General features: G+C 42.3%; 1 protein-coding gene across 1 annotated transcript in view; it reads left to right on the top strand.

Annotated features, from left to right (window-relative positions):
• The window catches only part of LOC306694101 (histone deacetylase 7-like), a 39,792-nt gene extending 12,753 nt beyond the window's left edge, over positions 1 to 27,039 (top strand). The window contains exons 2-25 of the mRNA XM_079156818.1: positions 3,672 to 3,856; positions 4,481 to 4,568; positions 4,988 to 5,102; positions 5,278 to 5,357; positions 6,234 to 6,347; positions 6,617 to 6,714; positions 7,301 to 7,381; positions 7,812 to 7,965; positions 9,496 to 9,746; positions 10,374 to 10,580; positions 10,951 to 11,149; positions 11,289 to 11,422; positions 11,563 to 11,683; positions 11,792 to 11,841; positions 13,113 to 13,220; positions 13,433 to 13,488; positions 14,713 to 14,800; positions 15,442 to 15,561; positions 17,812 to 17,909; positions 20,900 to 21,018; positions 21,792 to 21,925; positions 22,022 to 22,106; positions 24,194 to 24,341; positions 24,435 to 27,039. Coding sequence (XP_079012944.1) covers positions 3,672 to 3,856; positions 4,481 to 4,568; positions 4,988 to 5,102; positions 5,278 to 5,357; positions 6,234 to 6,347; positions 6,617 to 6,714; positions 7,301 to 7,381; positions 7,812 to 7,965; positions 9,496 to 9,746; positions 10,374 to 10,580; positions 10,951 to 11,149; positions 11,289 to 11,422; positions 11,563 to 11,683; positions 11,792 to 11,841; positions 13,113 to 13,220; positions 13,433 to 13,488; positions 14,713 to 14,800; positions 15,442 to 15,561; positions 17,812 to 17,909; positions 20,900 to 21,018; positions 21,792 to 21,925; positions 22,022 to 22,106; positions 24,194 to 24,324 — 2,816 coding nt within the window. The 3' untranslated portion in view covers positions 24,325 to 24,341; positions 24,435 to 27,039. The remainder of the gene's footprint in view (positions 1 to 3,671; positions 3,857 to 4,480; positions 4,569 to 4,987; positions 5,103 to 5,277; positions 5,358 to 6,233; positions 6,348 to 6,616; positions 6,715 to 7,300; positions 7,382 to 7,811; positions 7,966 to 9,495; positions 9,747 to 10,373; positions 10,581 to 10,950; positions 11,150 to 11,288; positions 11,423 to 11,562; positions 11,684 to 11,791; positions 11,842 to 13,112; positions 13,221 to 13,432; positions 13,489 to 14,712; positions 14,801 to 15,441; positions 15,562 to 17,811; positions 17,910 to 20,899; positions 21,019 to 21,791; positions 21,926 to 22,021; positions 22,107 to 24,193; positions 24,342 to 24,434) is intronic.
• The last annotated feature ends 24 nt before the right edge of the window (positions 27,040 to 27,063 follow it).

Here is a 27,063-nt window from a genome sequence, read left to right as displayed (position 1 = left end):
TGAGCTCCTGCTCTTTCTGCTTTGCTGCAAATCTAACCAGCCATAAACCTCAAGCCTGCTTCCAGTGTTTATGTATACAAATAGTAGGTAGCACTTAACCTGATGTGTGACTTCCAGACGTAACTCCATTCAATAGCACTGTGGAGTTCACTCCAACAATAAACAAAGCACATTTTAGGGCCACCGTGTGTGTATAAATACTGCTGAAGGACATCTGTAGCTCTCAAGCTGCAAAAGTGAACCAGTGAAGCCATTCAACTAAAATAGCAACTTCTGCTCGTGTAAATGAACCAAGAGGATGTTATGGTGCAGACTAACTTTAGAAACAGGAAGTCACTGTTTCTGTGTGAGTGTGTCTGTGTGTGTGCGCAGGTGTGTGTGTGTGTGTGTGTGTGTGTGTGTGTGTGTGTCAGTGATTCAGTGTTTTGCTGCAGAAGGCACACAGAAAGAGGATGATGATTGTGAAACGAATATGCTATTACAGAAACCAGAAGTTTCTCTCCTGCTTATTTTTAGCACCACAACGCTCAAATGAAAGAGGCACACAGATCTTATCTCGATGCAGTTCTCCTTATTTTTAAAAAACGTTCAAGGTTTTATCTTATAAATAGCATTTCTTTTCAGTTTTAAAATATGTATCTTGCATTTTTATGAGCACAATCGATGAATAGCAGAACATGGAAAGCAATGTTGGCTAAAAATACTTCTACCATTACACTACTTCTTTACAACGTGATGTTGAAACAACTGCAAACTGTAAATGTCCTCTTCAAGTGCAGTCTTGGTAGGACGAGAGGAAGCAATCAGCAACTTTTTAAACCCTTCAGGGGCATTGTGGAGGAAACCTTGACTGTCTAGTTGGCTCTTTGAATGCATCACGCAGTGACTAAGCTGGTTTTGTCTAAAGTTATGTTTCACACTGTCAGACACAGCTTCAGTATCGGTACATAACACAGCCAAACACATTTGTGTGGAAGAGTGGCCTTTCATTTGAAACTCCCCCAAAAATACCAAACATTTTATAAATACGAGTAAGTCAGTGTAGAACATGTGTCTCAGGGAAGACACTTTGTGTTTAAAGTGAATAGAATTTAGATACGTATGGTTGCTGCAGCCGGGTCTTTACTTTATTAGGTAAAAATATACCACAGGTGTTTCTTTTTTGTTTAGCCGAGAAGTAACACTGACTTCCTGATCATTTCCTTTCTGTCGAGGGAGCTGACTTGTTTGGTAATTGTGTGTGTGTGTGTGTGTGAGAGAGAGAGAGAGGGTGTATACAGATCATTTGAGTCCCCACCACCACTAACACCACAGACCCGCTGCTCCAGTGATTGATTTCCTTTGAAAACATTCTTCTGGTAATACATACTGTTCTGCTACAACGGGTATTTCCTGTCGCATGGTTAACATATTTTAATTACTGTTTGAAAAAAAAAGCACCAGACGCTTTAAATAAACAAGGCTTCAACTTCAGCTCTGACATGTTACGCAGGCATGAACCAGCTAAAAGTAGGACAGGTTTGAATATTTCAGAGATTACGTTGCCCGACATCGCACGGCTTCCTTGAGTTACCTGCTACGGTAGCATTCCAGTGGCACAAGAATTGTGTCAATTGCAGGCGTCATTTACCGGAGGCTTATCTGTGTTTCCCTGTCTCTATTATGAGCTGTACAAATAATCATGCACACTTTTAATTTTCACAGAAACGATACCTTTTCTCTTGTACATAGTATATACAGAATGTATGAAAACATTGCTGTCCTCGCAAACAAATAGTGTTGTTGTTATGAATTCTGTGTTTTGTTATCAAGCAGGGCAACAGAACTGAAACTACTTGGCTTAAACTGTACGACGTTATCTTGTTCTATAAATAGTTCTGGTCTTATTAACGCCCCATATGTTATTTGCAAGTCTCACTTGACCTAAGAAATAAGAGCGTGGGAGAGTTTTCTTCTTAAGAGGAATTCCGTCAACCCCGTAACGCCTTCATGGACATGATTATTTCTCTCTCAAATAACGCTGCCTGGGTCTGTACAACTTACTGTGAGGCTCCTGCAGGAGGGAAGTTCAGCGGGACTTGTGTGCCACCTGTATGGAGGTTTGTTTTGAGCTGCTTTCGAGCTGCACCGCTGAACATTTCTGGTGATGTTTTCTCTGTAGTAGTAGTACTAGTAGAAGTGTTGTGGGCCTCATTTATGCCAATGCACCATTTGAGCTGGAGTTACTGTTAATTCTAATAGTAGACATTGAAGACCAAGCATTCAAAATGCTGCATGTTTAACTCCAGAAACACAAACTACTTGACTTATCTTTATATGCAACTTTGGCATTTGGATTTTGTCCTTTTTTATTGAGTTTGACAATGTAAGCTTCTATATTTAAATCCAGGATAACTCTCCAGACAAGTGAATAACTTCAATGCAAGTTTTCTGAGATACTGTGATGTGAGAGGTATTGTGTGTCACAGTGCCGTAGTTCAGCGGGGTATGTGAGTAATGTTAAGTAACAATTTGGGTTGCAGTCATTCAGACACACAGGTTTCAGTATGTTTCCATGTCCTTCCCTCCCTCCCACTGTCTCTCTACCCCAGAGGGAGGAAGGTGTCTCTTTCCATACTGTATCTGTCTAAGCTTTTGTATCGGCACCGAAACATTCATCACCATGTTTAATGGTTTCAGGTTTCAGTCGCATTGACACGTGAAAATAATATCAAGCTATCTGTGAGCTTGTGTATGTTTTTGTCTTGTTGTTATGGCGCATCACAAAACCAGAGTAAAACTTAGGATGATGTTTCCTCACTACCAGTTATCATTAACGTTCCTGTTATGTTATATAGATCACACCATCGGGCCCGTATCGTGCCATGCATGCTACAGTTAAATCATTTGAGTTGAAATGTAGGGTTGTTGTACATATTTACAAAGGCTTTTTGGGTTGTATAAATGGATCAAAACCTTTTTTTGTACTCCCCTGCACCTATAAAAAGACATCTGTCTTTCGTTAGGACACCAAAGCCTGGTTCAATTGTCTCACTTGTGCTAAACTTAGATTTGTATTTCTTTAATTTTAGTAAAACATGGAAGGGAGATGACAGATTGATGTACCTGACCCAAATGCCTTGACCACACAATGTTCAAATCCAACCGCCCACCCTGTTTCCTTCATTCTTTCTTTCTTTTGTGCCCCTCCAACCCAAACACACAGAAACACCCCTCTCTTTTGCTTTCCTGAATGCAGTGTTGGACAATGGCCAGTTCACTTGAGGCAGGAAGACTTGAATGAACTGAAATATGACTGGTGAATGTGCAGAGTTCAAGTAAAAGTACACATCTGGGCCAAATAAACGGAGTGCCCTCTGGTCATGTTTATGTAAAGCACACACAGCAAAAGGCACCTCGGATTGTTCTTGGACCTTTTCTTTGAAAACCTATTAAAGACATGCTTCCCTTTGTGTTATCACATCTAAGATATGTGTTCTACTTTTCTCTTAATCTATGATGATGATACATGTTTGACCATAGGACACTGAGAAATAGTCACAGAAAAAGAGAGTAACATATACTCCAGAGAGACAAAATAATCCTCACCCCACCTCGACAGACATTAGCATAGACAGTGATGCTCTTCAACAAATGAATGTGTTATTTTCTCCCTCTCTCTTCTTCTGTAGTGGATGTGATCAACGGCAATCAGGTTTCATTAGCCATACATGGGGAGCAGCCCATGGACCTAAGTGTGACCCAGAGGTTGTTACATCCAGGCCTAGATTCGGCCATGCTGGCCCCCCGCCCTCCCTTCTTCCTTGGACCCCTGACCTCTCAGCATTGCTCCCAGTTTTCCCAGCAGCACTTGCAGGTAAGGACGAAACCAGTATAGGTGATAGGTTGACAAAGGAAAACCTTCAGCAAGCACCAAGCAAAACCAGCAGCAGTGTCAATAATAAGTAAGCGCCTTAATATTTCTGTATCCTCAGCATTCAGCACGTAAACAGAGACTTAATATAGCTCGTGACATTTTGACCCGCTCAAGTCGTGCGACATCTGGCAACATTCAACCCCTACACCAGCATTTTATTTGGATTACGGTGAGATGCAGAGTGAAAGGCAGATGCTGTCTCATCAACAACAAGAAGAAGCCAGCTGCTTTCGCCTCTAGTCGTTACACAGGTTGATGAATGCTCAGCAGAAATGAGTAAGCAGCAGGTCAAGTTACTTTAAACAGACAACGATCCCAGCATTAGATTGTGATGGAAGCTGTTCAGGATCAGCTGGTTGGTGCTGCACTTCTAGTGCTATATTTCTTTAGTGGAACATAAAGAGGGATTATTCAGCTATGTCAAAACATTTTTTTTTGAGGGGGAGTTGTGAGAAAATGTGTCAGAAGCAAAGTTTGTCGCTTTTTGTGCAAATCTCACGAGCACAGCCCAAGCAGACTAGAATGATCAGTGTTGATATGGCTTCATTTTTTTTTCCTCCTCAGTACAACATTGAACAAAGGCAAAGAGAGATGGAGCAGGAGAAAAGAGAAGAGCTACATCAGCTTATACGAAAGAGTAAAAATGAGCAGAGTGAGTATCACACAATGTATTTCACCCGACTGTGCTCTCTTAGGTTCTCTGAAAGACTTTTTGGCTGTTGAAGTGCTCTTCGCATGAGTCATAGCACGCCGTATGGTTCAATAAAAGAAGGGGATTTCCTACAGGGCTGTGATGTATTCTCAGATTCCAAGGAAATTTGTACTCATATCAAACCAAAGGCAAACAAACGCACTTGTTTCAGGAAACACTTTAGTTTCTGTTTTTAGTTTTTACCGTAAAAAGGAGAAAAAGAAAGGTCAAAGGAAAGTAAAACACATCCTGGATCCTACTTCAGAAGTCTCCTGACTTCTTTTTTCTTTCTTTTATATTATCAGCCCCACTGTTTGGCTGTAGGTCTACCTATTATATGGCTGTGTTTTTCCTGATGAAGTGACTTTATTGACTGCTAGGTGCCGTAGCCAGTCCTCTGGTGAGGCAGAAACTTCGGGAACACATCATTATGAAGAGCCAGCCTGCCCATGACAGGGTCACTCCCAACCACAGCAGTCCCGCACCAGGATACAGGTGAGCGAGACAAAACGCACACGCAGATCAATGATGTCTCAAAATAGGAGGCCAGCCTCTCTTCTGGCATTAATGAAAGTAAAAGAACAATATATAATAAACAAGAATATTTAAAGAACTCGTTATACCCATTCATGAGTGAAGCAGTCAATCCTATATGATTTTGGTTACCTAGGCTCCCGGTTCCTGACATGTCCCCGACGTCTCAGCCTACAGCATGTGACCAGCGCAAAGACCTTGCTCTGCGCAGGACAGGTGAGATGACTCTGTTTTTTTTGTGTCCGTGATGAGAGTTCCCACCCTGAGGTTAGAGCCGTGAAGGTCGGCGGTGATTTTCCGTTTCAGGTCTGTTCTGTTGCGGTGTGCCGCGTGTAAATTTCAGTTCAAACTCAGCGTGATTTGACTGCGATGCTCACTGGGATGTTTCATTCATGGCAATACTTTTCAGTGTCTCGGCAAACTGCCATTACATTATATATCCTGGACTAGAGGGCCTGGAGGGCCAGAGAGAGACCGAGGAGTCATAGAAACAACAGTGAGACACAAAGACCAACTCAGTTACACAACTTTAAAGAAGGTATTTGTAAAATGAACCGCGTGAGAGTCTAGAGCAGGTCTCGCTCACCATGTGAACGAGAGTGGGCGTGGTTTCGTCTGCCTGTACATCTCTGCGAGTACACAAACACTATTTATTTGCGTTGCCCTAGAACCCTTAGGTGCCAGCACACAAACACACCCTCCGCTGGTTTTTTTGGCACGGCGACAACACAAAGCGGCCTTTTATCTGCTCTGAGCCAGCCACTGATTGATTGTTTTGTTTGGGCTCCTTGGAGCGTGGCCAATGTAAACATTGGACAGGGTTAAGATATTTGCTTGGTTGTGTTGCGGATTTGTTTTTTTGTATGGAAATTGAGTGCATCCTCACAGTATTTGCATTATTGGGTGGGAACAGTCTTGCTGATGTAGAAGATGTATGACATCAGTCAGTTTATCATTAAGTTGTGTGAGTTTGAAAGCCATAGATATCTTTCCTTTTTATGAGACTTTTGGGATAAGTATGTCTGTGTGTGTGTGTGTGTGTGTGTGTTTGTCTTCTTTTTCATGTATGTATTTGTATATTTGTGTCTGCAGTCTCTGAGCCCACTCTGAAGTGGAAGTTAAAGAAGCTCATCAGCACCAGGCCAAACCCGCTGCAGCGTAAGATCAGCGCCCCTCCCGCCGTCAAGCACAGGACAGAAACTCTGGGTAAGAGTATCTACATTTTGCTGAAACACTCTCACGATCTTCTGTTTTATTTCCATCGCTCTCTTAGCTATTTCAAGTTAATACTGCTTTGATATGCCATTTGTATCTGTTACTTTGTTACATGTTATTTAAAAAACATGCAGCACTGACACAAGTGTGATTAATTTCCAATTGGACATGTGCGTCATTTGGTGCTGTATGAACACATGGTTTCTTATAGTGTTGGCCTTTATGAGTTGATGGGTGTGTTTTTCAAATCTTTCACCCAGACTCCTCCCCGAGCAGCAGCAGCACCCCAGCATCAGGGTGCAGCTCACCCAACGACAGCCTCCATTCGGATAATGGGCACCTCCCAGTGGCACATGAGGTGAGCCCCTCTTTTATATTTACATTGATTAGGGCTCAGTGTCCTGTTCAATACAGGGGACAATAAGTGTTCAACCTTCATGCACCTTCATTTAGTCTTCCCATTGGGGATTCATTCATAAAATATTTCATTGAAAAACCCTTTGCTTTCTTCTTTTTTAGCGGTAAAAACATGATTTTACATCTGCTCTTTAAAGGACAACCACCGACAGTTGGATGTTAATTAGGTGTTAAATGCAGTACAGCAATGGTGCCCAATGCCATAAACAGTGAGATTTGAGAAGGCCAGTTGGCCCATTGTACAAAAGTTACTGTGTTACTTGATTACTCCTCATTCAATTAAACTTTGAGATAGAGTGGGTCCATCGGTTTTTAACACACAAGTCTTGTATGATAAATATTTTAATATAATGATATTATAATGAGTAATATAATGAGCCTTGATATAGGGCACTAAGAAGAAGTCAAATTAACTTTATTCTGCAAATATTAGTTTTGATGTTTTTTTTTGTGTTGGATAATGTGATAATTTGCATGCAATGATCTGTACAGATAATCTCTACACTAATTATTTCTGTCTCACTCAGGCACAGAGGTTGCTGGCTCATTTCACCTCACCTCACAACCCCACTGCAATGCCCAACATCACTGCTGGACTTCCTGCTCAGGTGAGCAACAATACCTTCGAGGATTCCCTTTAGAATCTTTGAAAAAAAGATTACAGATCACATGGATACACATCTGTGTATGTCTATGAATGTATGTGTGTCGAAGACGGAATGTCTAGAATAGTGCCTGCACACTTGAACACTTATAGAAACATGTGGTGTATTTAGGCTTTCACTTCCCTTTTGATCTCTGTGGTGCCTTCATATCTTGCGAATCAGTCATGTGGTAGTTTACTCACTTGATCAAAATGTTAACATGTTTGTAGATAGAGCTTCTATCTCTACATTGCGAATAGCCCATGAAGCCCTTACCTCATGCACAAACCCTCCATTTTGCTCATTTGCGTCAAGCTGCAACAACGACGAGGGCTTCAGTAATTCCCAGTGGTCTTTCTGGAGTTTCTTACCATCGTGTCTCCTCTCTTCACAGGCTGACCTCCGACTAGCCAGGCCGTTAGCAGTATCTGCTCTGCACCAGGTCTACCTGCCTCTGGAAGGAAGCGGTCAAGGCCTGACTCAGCGCCTGCAGCCTGTGCTCATACTGGAACCACATACCGGACTGGTGCATTCCCAGCTTGTCTCTCGTGAGTTGGGTAACTGTGAATGTGTTGTACAGCAGAGACAGAAATACTTCAACATGCCTATAAACAGAAGACATGCACAACACAATACAATACGGTGTGTCTACATACAACCTTCATTTGACGATCTGAACTTTCTGCAGTCATTGGATTGTGGGATTTGTTAGACTCGACACAGGTAGCTGGATGGTTCCCCTACCTTTTCGTCAACCAAATTGACAGTCTGCATACCAACGATTTATGTCCCTTTGGGGTCATTTTAAAAGGAAACCTACCATGAAAGATTGCTTTTTGGAGGCCATGCAAGGCATCTTACATAACCCTTATGATGAGCTGTCACCACTAGAAGAGTGATGGGAAGCCATTCACAAAAATCTGGAAAGATCGGAGTTGCTCTGTTTGAAGCTGTGTCACTGAATGATGTCCTGCTTCTATGACCCAATCTCAGCAGCAGTTTTCTGGGTGTCCTCATCTGGTTTAGGGAGGAACCTGTCGCTGTGACTGCTGATATTTGGCAACTGTGTTATTGCTTCTTTGTTCTTCAAGAAAACAGGGATGCACTGCATTTAGTTAAATAGGCAGCAAACATTGAGCTGTGTTTCTTTTCCCGATCAATTCTGTCAATTTTTGCTCTTGTGTACATTAAAGCAACTACTAAACTAGCATCTTTGTCACATTACTGTAGGGACTATCTCTGCAAGTGGTTCATGAATAAAGGGTGCAAAGAGAGCAATCGCCAGCCTTATCTATAGATGTGTGATATGTAGGAAACTGCATGGCAAGGTATTATTGTTGGAAGAGAGTACAAGTGTAAACAGACACATCCTGGCCATGGTGGCACAGAGAACATTTGAGTACTCTTCAAAGCAGACAGAACTTAAATATGCTAGGATGCTTTAGTAAGGACAGGTGACATCCCACCAACCCTACTTACCTCACACCTGTTTCCTGACGTCAAACGTAGTATTAGGTAGGTCCGCAGGAACTGGTGGTCAGTGGTCAGTGGTGGAACTTTTACATAAAAGATTAAGGCTTCTATTGTGAAGTGGAAGCCTTTATTTTGTTGCCTATAATCAGGAAGTTATGCAATTCATGCAGGAAGTTTTTCACTTTTTGTTGTCGCAGATGTTTTAGGTTTGGGCAATCTATAGCCATCCTTCTTCAGTTCTATATGAACTGTAGGAACATTGATGTCTTCTGTTATGTGCTACATTTCTTATGCCCTGACTATTGTAATATAAATAGCACAAGGACGCCCTCTACTTGGCACTTGACAGGGATGCAGTTTCATAAACAATACAGAAATATGCTGTAAATTCCAACAACATGATCATGAAGGCGTATTGCCTTTTGCATAATTATTTTGAGCATGAAAAAAATCCATTTGAATTTCTTCCTAATCATTTTTGCCAGATTTATCTCCATCCATTGTGCTTGTTTGTTTTTTTTCTCCTTCACATGTGCCCTTACCCTTCTGCCCCCATCTGTATTTGGTATATTTTAACCTGTTCCTCCCTCTCCCCCTCTCTGCAGTTCATGGTTTGAGCTCCATTCCTCTGCAGCAGCAGCAGCTTCACCTGTCCTCCTCCTCCACCAGAAGGGAAGGCGTGGTTACTTTGCACTCCCACAGACCTCTGGAGCGAACACGCTCAGAGCCTCCGCCCTACAGCCACTCACCCCTTACTCTGCATGCCAGCGGTCACTCACACATCCAGCACCAGCTGAACCAGCAATACCACAAGAGCGGGCTGGAGAGGTTCAAGCACAATGCACACCTGTGCAAGGTAAGCATGTTGTATACAAATGAAAGAAATGATATTGACAGTGGTAGATATTTTTGAGGTTTATTCTCTGGAGTCTTTGTTTGGACATGTGCTTGGATTCCCCTACATTTTCTTTTTCACATACATCCTTTGTGATTTTCAGTTGTATAGAAATGCCTGTTAAAGAGAGCAGAAGCAACCTTAAAGGCACAAAGAGTATGATTTTCCAAAAAAAAACAAAAAAACAGCTTAAAGGCTCATACAAAAGTAATTCCTCTCAACCATCACCTATGACCCACTAGAGGTTCAGGCGATGTCTGTACCTGCGGAGACCCTGCCCTGTGCCTGTATTTTCCATTTTATTATTTATTTTGCCGTGTCATCAACCTCTATAAAAACGTAGTGTCCAGGTGCCAGATCGCAAGCACGCGTCCAAAACAAAACTACGAAAATGGCGGACACAGCTCCAAAAAACGCAAATAAAGCTAAACCTGCAATCAGACAAGGCTTGCTCTAAAACAAGTGTGAATCTGCAGTGGGCTTTCACCAACTAATCCTACTCATTGTGCATTTAGGACTTTAACACTATAAAACCTATGCCTTGTATTAGCTGACAAGCAAGTCCATTAAAGGCCTTGTCTGACACAGATCCCATCGGAGGACATGGACCTGGAGGAGAATGGATCAGAATCAGGTTCGGGGCCTGGGTCCGTGTGCGATTCAGAACCAGGCTCTATGTGTGAGGATGGCTACCGCAGGAGACAGAGCACTGCCAGCACAGACTCAGTTTATGGCACAGAGTCCACTACCTCCTCACGGGACAGCTTGATCGAGCCCTCACATTCACTTAGTCAGGTACTGATATAAACTCATATCTATTCTGCACACACATGCACGGTTTCCAAGGGGAATGATGTATTACTTTTCCTTAAAAGAAAAGCTTTAAACGTTTTGGACATCAGAGGGCGCTGTAGCTTTATTTATACAGGATGAAAAGAGGGAGGGCTACAGTACTGTGGAAGCATGCTTGGCAATGATGTATTTTCTTTATCAGATGCTTATTCTAGACAAGCAGTATTAAATTGACCAAATAATGAGTAATTGCAATGTACTGGAGATAGGCATTTGACTTATGAGTGTGTGGACATTTACTCCATGTTTTGCTGCTGTTAACTGCTCCTTCATTCCCTGTTCTTCTTGTCATCCACTGTCCTGGGAACCACAGAGGCAGGTGAACCTTAGATCAGGTCTCCAGCTGGACCCCCTTGCTATGCCTGCCCTAATTTGGCCTCACCAGCCTCTGTTTCGGACCCAGTCTTCCCCAGCCTCCACTTCCCTGCCTCCTCCTCCACATCCACCCACAACCATACCTTCCCTGTCACTGTCCAGCACCGCAGCAGACGTCAAGCTACGCTTCACCACAGGTGAGGGTTGCGTTTATGATCAGGAAAATGTGAAAAATAAGCCATGAATTACAATTCATGTACAATTGGATGAGAAAATACTGAGGAAGGGAAACAAAGTTCTAGATGTATGTTTGCGTGTGTGTGTGTGTGTGTCTAGGACTGGTTTATGATGCTCAGATGCAGAAGCACCAGTGTACCTGTGGGGACAACAGCCGCCACCCTGAGCATGCTGGGAGGGTCCAGAGCATCTGGTCCAGACTGCATGAAAGAGGTCTCAGGAGCCAGTGTGAGGTATGACACACACACACACACACGCACTACACATACTGTTAGATCCATACCCCCAGAGTCAGTATTATATGCAGTTGTGTCTGTGTTTGTGTCTGTGTGTGTGTGTGTGTGTGTGTGTGTGTGTGTGTGTATGTATGCAGCGTATCCGCAGCAGGAAGGCCACTCTAGAAGAGCTGCAGTCAGTCCATTCAGAGAAACATGTGCTTCTGTTCGGATCAAACCCACTCAACCGCCTCAAGCTGGACAACCGCAAGCTGGCTGGTAATATCGATAACAATAATGAAAAAAATCATGATTAAACTGAAATTATGATAAAAATAATAATATTGAAATCCATGATAATTGAATGACAGAAATAATCTTCTTCAGGAATCTTATCTCAACGGATTTTTGTGATGTTACCATGTGGAGGAGTTGGGGTTAGTGCCACCCACACACACACACACACACACACACACACACACACACACACACACACATGCATGCACATCGTAGACCCCTTTAAAGCACAAGTCAAGTGGGAATCTTTCCACTTATCTAATTGCATACAGCAAACATTACATGGTTGATTATGCCTCATTACACAATTAAAGTAATAATACTACAAATTGCTAATGCTATTGTTTTTGGCTAAGACAACTTTAAAACCCAGTCAGAATTCAAAGGCTGTACAAAGGTGAGAAGTGGAAGAGAAAGAGAGAGGAGGAAGGGAAGAAAGAAGGAACACATAGAGTCTGTTGCTTGGAGGGGTGCGTGCCAGTAAAACTGGATTGTATTTAGAGGGAATGGATGTGGGGAAACAGGGAATGAAAAACAAGATCAATTTTGATGGTAGGAGGAAATATCAATGGACCATGAGAGAAGGAACAGTGAAGAGGATATAAAAGGACCAAAAGATGTTTTGTCTTCTGATGTAGCAAAACACAGATGAAAATGCGCATGAGAAACTGTTGTGAAGCACAATAAGGAGAGAGGAGGCAGATAAGAGCGTAGGAGAGGAGAGGGGAGGAGAGGAGGTAGGAAAAGAAGAAGGGGGCTGGGTGTTAGTTGATAAGGCGACTGATCTGCCTGGATTTCCGGACCTTGGCTGCTCTGGTGAAGAGGGGTGATTGGAACAAGATGGCAAAGTCTGTGATAAAAGAAATTCCTCTGATTTCATTGTTCCACCGCAGCACACCACCAATGTGAGTTTTCAAACATGGAGTAATGTTGAAACAGAAGACGGGGTTTATAGAAAGAATAGCTGCAACAAAGAGAAAGTGGATGTGAAAAAATAAATCTCTCCGCAATTGTATCCACAGAAGTTAAAGGTCCACCGTCACCAATACACTACAAGAACACACTATAAAAATAATTATTCATGTCATTTATCATTTCAAAATAAAGGAAGTGCTGTCTAAAGTGAACTTCAGTTAGTTTGATCATCGTAGACAGAACTGTCAATAGTCACCTCCCTATTGACGAACACCAGCTGGATTAAATGAAATGTGTTAAACCTGCTGACTGTCGATCTCCATTAAGACCGTCAGGTAAAATTCTGCACACTGGTCTGACTAGATTTCAGTAAATCTGAAACTAGTTGTTAAAAAAATCCGATTTTTGATTCGGCTTTTATGATTGCATCTTCTATTAACAACGGTGGCTGACTTTTCAACTAACTTTATGTGTCTCGTCATTTTTGTACTGACAGGTAGACATTGATACCATCTGGAATGAACTTCACACGTCAGTAGCTTCCCGTATTGCTGCAGGATGCGTCACAGACCTGGCACTGAAGGTGGCACAAGGAGAGCTGAAGGTGTGCCTTTGTTACCAAATTCCCTCATCAGCAAGTCCTATGTGTTTTCTCAGGAATTTTAGAGCTGCTCTGTAACAGGTTGGGAAACAAACAACCATTATAAATAGTATAGTGTGGCTTCAGTAAATCCTCTACTGTAGATAGCTGCTGTCTGCAATGAACAGAGCTTAAAGATATGAACTGAGATGGTAGTTTTCACTTTCTTCTCACAGAATGGCTTTGCAGTGGTGAGGCCTCCTGGACACCATGCAAACCACTCCTCCCCTCTGTAAGTACAGCAGCACACACACAAACACACACACAAACACACACACGCAGGAGGTCTCTACAAAGTGTTTCAAAGGATTTATTACAGATCAGCTACACTTCTAAGCAAGAAAGAGAGTGAAAGAGAGAGAGAGCCTATGTCTCTCTATCTTAATGTGTGTGTGTGTGTGTGTCTGTGTGTGTGTGTGTGTGTGTGTGCATGTCTGTGAGTGTGTCTGAGCTTGTGTGATGTGTGCTACCTGACTGATGCCCGAGGCATTCTACCTCCTCCACTCAGTTTCTTTTAAACTTTCAAGACACAGAGCAAAGCCCCTCAAAAGAAACTGTGCGTGTGTGTGTGTGTGTGTGTGTGTGTGTGTGTGTGTGTGTGTGTGTGTGTGTGTGTGTGTGTGTGTGTGTGTGTGTGTGAGTGCACAGGATGTGTATGTATTTGTGTGCATGGCTGTGTGTCATTCTTTGATAGGAGGCATTAGCCAAGTAACCACATTCAGCTGGGACTGTGTGTGTGCTCAGCAGTGCTTGTCACTGGTTATTTATGGGATGATCATGACTTTTCTTGATGAGCAGATTTGCACAGCATTTATGATATACCTTCCACACACACACACGCACACACAAAGGCACTCACAGTTTACGACCCATGCTGACACTGCCACTTCCAACATTCCTCCATTGTTTTTTCAAACATCAACACTTTTTTTTTACATATCTTTACTGTAGACAGTAATGGTTAAAGGAACTGCTGCGCCAAGTTGTGAGTTCATTTCTCTGAAATCATCTCACACGTATTGCCATCAATTCACACTGTTGGAATGTTGAGTACATTTTATGATAAGCTTGGTTTTCTGTTTGTCACAAAATGTGTGGGTTCTGCATTTCTCAGGGGTACAAGATTTTAGACTCAGCATAATATATCAGCATGATATGAAAAGCCATTATTGTTTGTCAGCAGTGGAATGTGAAACACAAAACAACTTGAAATGAAACACCCTCGTTTCTCCAATATTTGCAGTAAGTGTTTGCCTGGCAGGAGTTTCTCTCTATGACTTGCACATTAGAGTCAGTGTTGTGATTGTCACAACCTGCACTGAATAGCCACCACATGATGCCACATAACTGGAGACGAGGTTCCTAAGGTCCATACGGTGATTCTGTGATATTCATTTGCTGAAGATGTCCCGATTAAAACATGTGGCCGCCTCTCTTCCTGTCTGTTCCTCCACAGGGGCTTCTGCTTCTTCAACTCTGTTGCCATCGCTGCCAAGCAGCTTCAACACAAACACAACGTCAGCAAGATCCTCATCGTGGACTGGGTGAGGATCCACCGCATGACCAGCATCTCTGGTCCCCACATGGACAGGAGATGAAAACACATGCACTGGCACACAAATGTATCGCGGACACACACAAGGTCCCGGAAGCAGAGCAGCCCCTCTACAGTAGCGCTTCTATTTATCATTTATTTAATTAAGGCACCGTTATCTCTGGTCTCCATGTGAGATCTGAACTGCCAAGCACTGTATGCTTACAGTAGCCCTAGGGTCACACACAGTTTTTATGCACACACATTCACAAATACACACACACACACACACATGTGCAGATATTGATCTGCAGCAAGGTGGTCGTCTGTTCACCATGTGTGTGTATATAAGCCTGTACCATGTCTTTACACACACCGTGCTCTCTGACATATTACTGCGTCAAACATTGATTACTACCTGCTTCGTCAGAAAGCTTTGATCTTTGGAACACATGCCATTGACAGGCCTTGCGAGTTTTACAGTCCCTGCTGGTTTTGCTTCATAACGAGAGAAAAGGCAATGAAGTTCTCTTTTTGTGATCGTTTGGATGCTTTTGAACAAATGTGTGAATCCGTCACGGTTTTAATTATGTGTACGTGTCTGATTTGGTCCGCGGCAACTTCCTAACCTGTCATCCAATCGTTGTCCAGGATGTTCACCATGGCAACGGCACCCAGGAAGCCTTCTACAATGACCCGAGCGTGTTGTACATCTCTCTGCATCGCTATGACGATGGCAACTTCTTTCCTGGTAGTGGACATCCCAGTGAGGTCGGTCGCCTTCCCAGGCAGCGATGTGTTTTTCTGCTTTGTTTCTGTTGTCATAGTAATGTCTGATTGTTTGTGAGTGTTTATGTGTACCTAGATTATCTTTAACAAAAGAACAACACACGAGAAACATTTATACTTACAACACAGGCTCTCTTTGTAGAGTCGATGATCTGAGCAGCTTATTGTACTTTAACTCCTAAGAACACATAATTCATAATAATGCCACCCATGTGAAGATAGATATGTGGGCAGAGAAATATTTGGTAATTATGTGATTTCAGTGGCACATTAGGGAGCTCAAGAGCCTTGTGTTTAGCATATACTCATGTCTGTTATAATATACATGATTTAAAGCCTCAATTATAGGACAGTATCTGTGATATTTTTTAATAGCTCATATTAGCTTGTTTAATTTGTCCACTGTCAACGTTTTGACTTGTTCAACATGAAATTTCCAAATGCTGCAAATATGTGTATCCAGTGAACTCGCCGTGAGCCCATCGTACTTTGATTTTGTGTATCTGCTGTAGGTTTCTTTCCCTAGTTCTAGTCTATTGAAGACACTTCAGGGCTTTGGATGTAAGAACTTCACAACAGGATGTGTACAGTCGAATTGCATGCCTATGTTTGCATACAGGAAATTGAGATGCCTATGAATTCTGCCTGCGGTCTCACCAGAAACCAAGTGTGATGACTATCCCCAGTCAGATGAACTGACCCCAACCCACGGTGGCATTCACAACCCAATTCAATCCCCCACATCCCCTCCTCTTACTCTCCCATCGTCTCCCACAATAATGAGGATAAAATAGTCAATGTTTTCCCATAAAATCCCCCGATGAGGGACGGTACATAAAACGCTCTGCTGGCTTGGATGTGGCTTTGCCTTAAGTGGCCCCTCAACCTCTGTTGAGCAGTGTGGTAAACCTCTGGAGTCTTGCTGTCCCCCGTGTAGGTATATAACACACCATGGGGTAAGGGTGTGATGTCATAGCCATAACAGAGAGTGCCGAGTACCACACAGAAAACCAGCGACGGCCTAATCCAGTCCAGGAACCCTTGAAACATGAAAGAGAGAAAAAGGACAGAGAGGAGTGCAAGAGACTTGGAGCAATAGCAGGAATTGTGTGTGTGTGTGTGTGTGTATGCAGCTATGTGTGTGTTTCTCTGTGCACATGCGCATGCATGTGGGTACATTACCAGTTGGCAAAGGACAGGAGGCCTCATGTGTTTTTAGTTTTCCCTGTGAACATCCCGTCCACTGAGAGAAGAATGGAGACAGACGCTCTGCGATGCTCATCAGCATTCTTTCAAACATCCTCTCACACCCATACACACCCACACACACACACACACACGCACATTTATACACACACACACACACGCACAAAGGAAATTACCACGCCTTTTTGCCAAGAGTATGTCAATCACCCTCTTCATTCTGCCCTCAAACTGACACATTGACTGATAGTGAAGGGCTTTGAGAACAGCTAAATGGCTGCTAGCATGACTACAAAGAAAAAGGCAGGAATCTTTCAACTTTCTTTCCAGGACCCGGGCCTCAGTTCACTCTTTGCCCCAAATATGTGAGGTCAACTCTGCCTGGCATTTTGGAAGCACACGTCAATCTTAATACAGAAAATATAATATCCACTAAAATCATTTACAGTACGCCATCAAATATAAATGAGTTGTGTAGAGTAGTTTACTACGTTTTATTCGACATGTCATATAAACAAACCTACTAAATGTATATATCCAGAAAACAGAATATGGAGTCGTTCCAGTTATATACAAGTAATATATTTTCAATATATAAATGGAACATTTTACGAGATCATACAGCAATTTCCAAATGTGAACTATTTCCCAGTATAGCTATAACTTAAAGCTTGGGAATCATAAACGGGTGTAGCTCTGTTGTGGCTCGGTTTGATTTATACGGTCATTTGACAAATTGTATCAAAATCAAAATGGAGCGGCAGGGGTGTCGAATTAATAGCCATCCGTCCCTCATTTGGGAATCATAATCACTCCCTGGTGTTGCCTTAAACAGTCTTAGTCACTTTTCCTCGATTGGTGCAATGCAATGTTTTGGAACAGGCGTGCTTATTTTATGAACATTTGACACAAATCTGTCATCGTCTCGCAGTTTCTCAACTTTCACTGGGACTCATTAACTTTCTTGACATTCACAGAGACTCTTTCTGTTTCTTAGTCTCACTCTCTCTCCCCCCTCTCTCTCTCCAGGTGGGTGCAGGTGCAGGCGAGGGCTTCAATGTTAATGTAGGATGGACAGGTGGTTTGAACCCTCCCATCGGTGATGCAGAGTACCTGGCTGCATTCAGGTAAAGAATGACCTCAACCTGTCTCTATTAGCCACGTCATATTTCTTTCCATACTGTAGTACTCTGTAAGTTATAATCTAAAATGATTTGATATACTTGCATACATTACTGACTGTCGATCATTTAGAAAAAGCATAACATAGGATGTCACAAGTTTCGGTTTGTAACACTGCTGTGGTGAGTTGCATCACTGTGAAGGTTGTTATTCACATCACCTCACGCATGCTATCAATGAAGTACCATGATGTTCGGAAGCTAGTTTAGCCAATAAAAACACCAGATACAACATGACAGAATGTCAAGAAAAGCATATTATAATCATGAGGAACAGGATGTTTTTTGTTTATTTTTCACACAAATTAGTGTGTGTGCCAGGAGGGCAAACAAAAACTCAATATTTCCTCATTGTCGTTAACAACACCCATGAGACATACTTTTGAGTGTATATTCATGGAGTTATACTTTAGAGTTAGATCCCGTTCACGGCTCTATATGGATTACCTGTAGTAACCTGATATCTGATTCCTGATATCCTCAGTAATCCACGTCTGCACACTTTGTATGATGATATGGTTTTTGCAGTGATATAAGCCACAACTTTCCTTTGATTGTTGAGCTGAAAACAAAGCCGTACGCTCGCTCGTGTTGGTGAAACTAACCGGTTCTCTCCCCACAATTTTCATTTCATTCAAGCTATTTTTTCCTGAATGAATATACTTTTGTCCTGTTCTACACTATTACACATTCTGTCAGCAACGCTGGCTTGCCACCAGATGATTAAACATTATGTGAGCTCTATACGGTTCTGTATGCCGCAGACACAGTGGGTGGGCCCTTCGTCAAAGGAAAGATGCTAATGAGCTAAGCCATACTGGTATAAATCCATAGAGGCAATAGGCAAGCTCGGAAACACTAAGTCCAGTGTTTACTGGAGCTCTGGATTCTAATTAAGAAACAACTGGTCTCTTCCTGAGCAGGCGTCTGGTTTTGGTATTTTTCATCCAGTCAGGGAAATGGCAAGTGTTTTCATGTGTAAAACTTCCTCAGTTAACCACACTGTAGTACTGTACCGTGTTGTGTGTTACCCAGAGAAACTTTGCCCTGTATCAAAGCTCTGTGGAGAAGGAGTGTTCTGGTGGTCCAGTGGTTTGAGGCACATACCATATAGCTGTGATGTCCGGGGTGCCTACCCGTCCAAAGACTTTTGTCACGTGTCCTCATACGGAACAAACCCATATTTACTGCCAGTGTCAACTATCTAATTAGGGCAACAAATTCCACAATAATGGTAAATATGTCATTTGGACTTGGAAAGCTGCAACAAGATTGTCAAGTTTTTAAGAAGCAAAATACATGAAACAGAACAGTGGACTTTCAGTAGACTTTGTTTGCCACCATTCTGTGGATTAACTGGTGCAAACACATGCATAACTCGCTATGCAGACAAAATGTAATGCATCATGAATTTTTATGCAATTAAGTATCTAGTCTCGTCCCCATTTTATAATTCAATTTGGATGTTCCCGATTCTGTGTGTTTTTCCTCAGGATGGAACAGAAAACTAGCGATTGTTGATGATGTGAGTCTCTGTTTTCGGGCGTGTGTTAGTGACGGGGGAAATTTTGTGGTCGCGAGTGGTGGTGGGACTCTAGTACAATCAAGAGAAAGCTCAGCTGTGTTGAGATTAAGTGTCATGGCATCGTGTGAGTGTATGTGTGGAGGATTACTAAGGCTGGTCAGAATTTAAGGTCAGTTTAATCACCGGTAGCACAGCGCACACACGTAACGTCCAGTTTTAAAGGAAAAGCATCGGTGTGTCTATATTTTGCCCTGTGCATAGCATGTATGTGTGCATGCACATATTACATGTGCATTTTCTAGGTGGCTACTGACGAATGACAAACTATGAAAGAGAGGAGAGCAGAAGAGAAGAAGTGGGGGGTGCATTGTTAGGGAATCCAAAGGCGGCGTAATTAGGCCCAATGGATCCCAGATGGCTGGCTGTCAGTGACGTGAGAAGAGGGACGAGCTCCTAATAGGAACCAGACGCACACAAACGCCTTTGAACTGCCGCTGAGAGAGGGAGAGAGGGAGAGAGAGAGAGAGGGAGAGAGAGAGAGAGAGAGAATCAAACGCGGCATGGGCCGTACGGTCTTGCTAAATAACTGGCAGCGGGAGACGAGAGGAAGTAAGGAGGAGAGCGTAGAGGCGAGGAAAGTGGTCTCCCCTGAGTAGAGCATACAGTATGTGGGCGTCTCAGTCCAGATATGTCAAGGGTCTCATTTTTATATGCTTGTGTCACTCGCAAAGACAGAAACTTTTTGCATCGTTTGCCACCTGCCTACAATTGCTTTGCTTCAGCCTTTTTTTTTTTTTTTTTAAATCTTTATATGTCTGGTAAAGGTTTGCAGAGCGCTCATGCTTCTTTTTTTCCGCAGTGCTCTGCTTCACATTTAAACAGTTGCACACGTTCACACCTGGGAGCTACCCCACCTTCTAGTGTTGGCCACTTACCAGGAGTGGATCGAGAACAGAGATCAAGCGCTTGGAACATGGCCTTTGATAATTTATCTTTCATCAATTTCAAATGGATGGAGTTTACAATGAAGTAAATGTTAACGATCCAGGAAAAAAAAAGTATTTCGCTGTAAATTGTTCCAGTCGCAAATCAATCACCTTGGCTATTCAGTGATTTCAGTTTTTATGTTGTTGGTTTTTTACTTTACAGGCAACTTAATATTCAGTTTATTACAAAAACTAATCGTATTCATTCTATTATGATGTTAAATCAATCCCTCAGTGACTTCCTCTCTTACATTATTATATTGTATACACTGTTCCAAGTGTTTTTTTCCCAAACTATAAACACCTGTTGAAAATATGATTACTTAAATGTACTGTCTAATTCAGCTAGGCCACAGGGCTTGAACGGATGTAACATAAGATACAGCATTTGGTTACAGCATGTTGTTTCCTCTCTTCCTCCTCAGAGCCGTGGTGATGCCCATTGCCCACGAGTTTTCCCCTGATGTGGTGCTCGTGTCCGCTGGCTTTGATGCTGTAGAAGGACATTTGTCGTCACTGGGAGGCTACAAGGTCACAGCCAAGTGTAAGCCTCAATCAGCCCCACATTCACATTCTCATTAACATACTCTTACACACAGACATGGAAAGGGATATGAATCAGTGTTAACATCACACAAAGTTTGGTCTGAACTTCATCGTACTTACTTATAACATATACTGTATATAAGAACTGGATGTTGTCACTGTGACGTCCACTACTGGTTGGTGGACTGCCGTTTGTAACATTTTGGCCTTCGCCATCTTGGCTTTGTGCAACCAGAAGTGACACAAGCGGGTGGAGCTAAGTACAACCGAACCAGGCGACCACAAAGGTTAAAATTTACTTTCATGAACTGAAAACACACCATGAAAGGGTTAAAGTTGTAAGATGAAAACACGGACAACTCCCAGACAAACTCCCGACCTGTCAATCACAAGGTAGCCACAACCACACATTAGCATCAGGTGAGAAGCGCTGCGTAATGCAGGAGTTTAAAAAAAATAAAAAAAAACGTTTGTTTATGCACTGTTTTGAGAAAATCTTTTTATTTTTTAGATAAAATGTAAATTTGCAAATGATGAGCACTCATCTGAATTGAAGGAAATGGCATCTACGAGGCAGAGAGCACCGCTCTGAACTCATGTGGGTGACACCAAGTTGGTTAAAAGCAGTTTGGCATGGGAAATTACACGAACATTCACCAACACTGAAGGAATCCTTTAATCTCTTTAATCAATATCTAGAGACAACTCCTTGACCAGTCATGATCTAATTCAACCTGTGTATGTGCTTGTTTGTGTGATCTTCTCTACCAGGTTTTGGTTTCCTGACCCGTCAGCTGATGTCACTGGCAGGGGGTCGGGTGGTAATGGCTCTGGAGGGGGGACATGACCTCAAGGCCATCTGTGATGCCTCTGAAGCCTGCGTAAGCGCCTTGCTGGGCATGGAGGTGAGATGTGTGCGTGTACAGTATCTGTGTGTGTGTGTTTCTGTAGAGATATACAGTATGTTCCATCCTCTAACCACTTCATTTGTTGTGTCCCAGGTGGAGCCTCTGTCCCAGTCCGTGTTGGACCAGAAGCCTTGTGAAAATGCCGTCCAGTCATTGCAGAAAGTCGTCCAGGTCCAAGGTGAGAACTGACACTTCAACTTAGTGCATTAACAAAGAAATCAGCCACATGTTAACACACACCTTGGACTTTAAGCCAATAGAGCAAAACAATGACAATTGTACTAAAAACATTTTTAACAAATGTGTCCGTAGTCCTGCATGTTTCCAGTTGTGCAAAAAAAAAATATATATATAGATAATTAAAACCATGTAACATGTGCAGATTGCGCAGGCAGAAATGCCCTACACGTTTTCAGTAAATTATTTTCACTTGCATTTGCACCTGAGCGGACCAACTCGATGGCACAGACACACACTGACACCTCTCCCAAAACAAAACCATGCATGATGTTATGCACAGCTGGCACAGCACGGACACCTTCATCAATTATTCAAATCTTCTGACAGGACACTGGGGTTTAACTTCAAATGGACTTTGTGTGCGGCGAGCTGTTACTACACTAATACACTAATGAAAACATAGTTATGATTATTATATTCTATATCTGCTAATAGATCCCCAAAAATGTTACACACTGGCCCTTTAAGGACATAAATTAATTTTCTCAGATCGGAGGAGGAGAAACAGAACAGCGGAGTTCAGAAATGATTATTTTGTCAATATTAACTGTACAGTTGAAGAATTACTGCTGCAGCACCATTACGGGCGTCACCAGCTGCGTGGTCACTGTCAGTGGCGTTTTCTGTGTTGCTCCTCACCTTTCATATTCAAATATGAAAATACTCCTCATAAAATAGATAAATATAAAAGAATTTGCTAATTTTGAGACCCTACAAAATCTGATCTTGATGTCTTCAGGGGGGTCCATGGCGTAAATTAGGGGATCATCGACCTCCCATATTTCACTCATTGGTGCTGATCCTTTATTCTACTAGTAGTTCTACTAGTATTGGAAACACTTAGAAACAATTGTTTCTAAAACTAATTTGCTGTTTCCAGTCTTCCTCTAAAGTTGTTGCCATCTTTCTTTATCTAACCTGCTCTATTTCTCCTTCACTCTCGCCTCCATTTTCTCTCTCAGTTGCCTTTAATTTCTCATTGACCCTCTCCACAGTCAGTCATAACCTGCTCCAGTTTACAAGCCTCATGTCACATACACTTTTGAGATGTCACAATAATGACAAAGCTCAATAAGAGCAACAGCAGAGGCGTGGTAACATTACAAATACACTTACAAATTACAGGAAACATTTCAGGAAGTCCAAAGAAACTTTTGTTTTGGAAATAAAAACGTTCTGCTTTTCTGCTTTGCAACTCTATTTCTGCTGCGATCATTTTACATTACATTACAAACATTTTAATTTTGAAAAAAATTATAATTAATTTAATATTTACCAAGTTGTGGGAACATTTTTCTGCTCTATAACTGTGGTCTCTTTATTTCTCCACTTAGCACCCTTTATCTCCTCATCCCTCTTGCTCTCTGACCACCTCTCCTCCTTTACATCCCTGTCTCCCATCCCTCCCTGCAGCCGTCCCACACACAGACACACACACACACACACACACACACGCACACACACACACACACACACACACACGGCCGCCCTGGCTCCAATTATCTTCAAACACTTCTCTGGCACACGACCTTCGCAACATCCCCTCCTGATTGCACACAAATGTTATCCCAACCAAATTAGATTAATTAAAAATATTTGCAAAGCCACAAGAATGTTAAGCCTATAATTTAGGCCCAGGGTGAAATATACGCGAGTTGCATGCAGGACCAGAACACACACATGCTCCTAGACGAACACATTTGCAAACACTGATTGATTTTACTTCCACTGTGTGTCACAGGACTCAAGCCCGGAGACCCTGAGAGAACACATTGAATTGGAGTTTACATTTCTGAAATTATTATCAACATGGATATTTAGACCACGGGCTGTTTATATGACAGCCAATGCTTATATTCAGATCAAACACCAAGTACTGCTTTTAAATAATGCAGTGCAGGCACTTCACCTCAAGGAACTATGAATGAAAACAACACCAGAATACCAAGAACTGAGGTCATTAATCTTTCCCTCTTTCTCCTCCCTTCATCATCTCCCTCTTTTTCATCTCCTTGCATCCTGCAGGTGAGTACTGGCAGAGTGTGAAAGATTCGGCTGCCACGGTGGATCTCTCCTACCTGCAGGCGCAGAGACGGCGGCTGAGACGAGACTCGGACAGCGAGGCCGTCAGCGCCATCGCCTCGCTGTCGATGTGAGCTATTGCCTCTGACAAGTAGGGACGACGTCTTATTTGATATATTCTGCTTTATTAATGGCACACAACTTAATGTATCATAAAATAGTTCTACTTCTCTCGTTCATTAAGGAAACAGCCAGAAGAACTGACAGAGAAAAGAGATTCTCTCTGAGGAAAGAGTCTCCTGACAGCTGCCTTTAACCAGGTCTCGATGGAAACAAGCACACACACACACACACACACACACACACACACACACACACACACACAGCTATGCATTTGGACCATCACTGGAAGCAGATGTCCTCCTCAGTTCAACCACTGTATTCATCGCCTCATGAAAACTTCTAAGCCTGCAAAACTACTGGCTGCAGTCTGACCACTCTGATTCAAACACACACTGAGCGACAACATTCACCTGGGCAAAATTCACACTCTCGTGACGCCTCTACGGGCTTTTCCTGAAGGGGACATCTGTCACTGAAGTGAGAACTAGATGAAAAGAAAGACAGCTAGAGGCCGATTATTGAAGCATCTTCATTCTCTTGTAGCAATGGGAGCTGATAACATGACGTAGCAGGAACACACAGCTCTGTGACTTTAAACATTCATCTTGTAAATGACTTCCACAACACCTGCGAGAGACCACGCAGAATGTTGTCACCTTGAAGGCAGGGTCAAAGGTCCCCTGGCATTACGGAGCCAACCACTCAGAGCGGAAGGAGTCGTCCCTACAGGACGCGCCGACACATCAACCGCGTCCCACTTTGATGATGTCATTTGTCTGAACGTGACAAAGATCCAATGAAGGAACAGATCAGGGGCTTCTGATCGTTTTGCACTGCACCGTTCTGTAATGTGAACTGGACGAGATAGAGGAGACGCAGCCACATCGGCCATGTTGACAAGCAAACATCCTGTTTGTTCATGTTTTTAGATTATTTGAATATTCATTCATGTCAGGCAATGAATATTGGTTGTTGATTTTTTGGTTGTTGTTTAAGAATCCAGTAAGAGTGAAGCGACAGTGAAGTCTGAGATGCATATGTTTCATATCTTTTTGTAAGTCCACATATGATGTTAGATAGTCTTTTTCTGTTCTTGCAGCAAGACTCTAGATGGCTGCAGTTACTGTATGGGCTCCCCTGCAGATAAAAGAAGACGCTGCAGTCTTTAATGAAGTGCGTCTTAGAAGTGTAGACATACTGTAGTTTTTATCGGTGGCAATAGTCACAATGAAGAGCTAATAACTCTCGTCATTGGAGTATCAATATCAGGGGAGAAATACATTATTTACACATCAGCAAAGACACAAATTACCCATGATTCCTCAGTGCAGCGTGACCACTCAGAAATGATTGTATATGTGACAATGCAAATCACACTTTGGATGAGACCCAATCCAAAGACTTAATGACAACCCCACACTCAAAGTGCACTTATATTGCCCTCAGGATGGCAGGATCAGAATGACTTGGGTCTTAAAATATGAACTTTGATAATGTTTGTTAAGTGGACCAGTGTTTCTACCTGTGGATTTACATTCCTGCTGTACTTGTAATTTCTTTTAAACTTGTATTTCTTTCTTGATGAGGACAAACTCATGTGTCCTTCGTCGTTCCTTCGTCTGACGTAGCAACGTTCTGCTCACTGTCGGCGACGGGGATGTTCTGCTCTCCGGACCAAACGACGACATTTTAGCAGTAGGATGGAGCAAAAATACTGAGATAGTTGAATATCCACACAGTGCAATTGGACACAGGTTAAGCGCAACCAAAGTTTATGAGAACAATGTGCCATTCCTGGACTGGCATGGCTTAAAGAACTTCAAAGACTTTCAAGAGTTTGTGAATGTTTCTTTTTTTTCTATCCAAACTTTGAACTGCACCAAAAGCACAGGACGGATATATAAACAAATTCATTTCTCCAAAAAAAAATTATTTATACATTCAGATTCTGTGTCTTTGAAGTGCTCTTTGCATGTCTAACACAATTATGACGGTGCTATGGATTATACTTTTTTTTAAGTGCAGTACATTAGCTTTTTTGTTTCTTTCTTTCTTTATGTTGCATTGTGTACGCAACACGAAACCTGTCAAATATTTGTAATGAAAATGTGAAAAACATATGCCGGTGAGTCTCAGCTCCACATCATGTAGGACAGTCGGAGTGCAGCTTTGCGTAGTCACATTCGTGACAGTGACCTGACGTATCTAATGTCTTATCTTTTGTCTTAATTCATGCAAATTACTTATTTTTGTATTTGATCTAAAAAAATGAACCCTGTGCGTACGTAGAGACCAAATTGTCAGCCTGTGTGCCTTAAAGTGGGCGACTGTGGCTAAGTGGAGAGCAGAGCCGTCCTTCAATCAGTGGATCGGCGGTTCGATTCCCGGCTCCATAGTCACATGTCGATGTGTCCTTGAGCAAGACACTTAATCCCAAAATTGCTCCCGTAGCTGTGCCTACGGTGTAGAAATGTGATAGGATCTGAATTGTAAGTCGCTTTGGATGACAGCGTCTGCTAAATGACTGTAATGTAATGTAATCATGCTGACCCGCCTGTGGAAAGGTCGCCTTAACAAACTGGATTTAAACTGCAGGCAAAGTCCAGTTTTCTCTTAACTGTTTCTCTGACTTGTTTGTGTACAGTGTACATAATTACTTTGTTTTGTTTTTTTGTCTTTATTACTATTTTTGTTCCCCCCAAAAAATCCTTAATAAAGGTAAATTAAATACATTTGAATAAGATCATTTT

This window comes from Pholis gunnellus (genome assembly GCF_910591455.1).
Source record: "Pholis gunnellus genome assembly, chromosome: 3".
NCBI lineage: Eukaryota > Metazoa > Chordata > Actinopteri > Perciformes > Pholidae > Pholis > Pholis gunnellus.
Note: the sequence above shows the minus strand (reverse complement) of the source record. Positions and strands in the feature narration are given on the sequence as shown.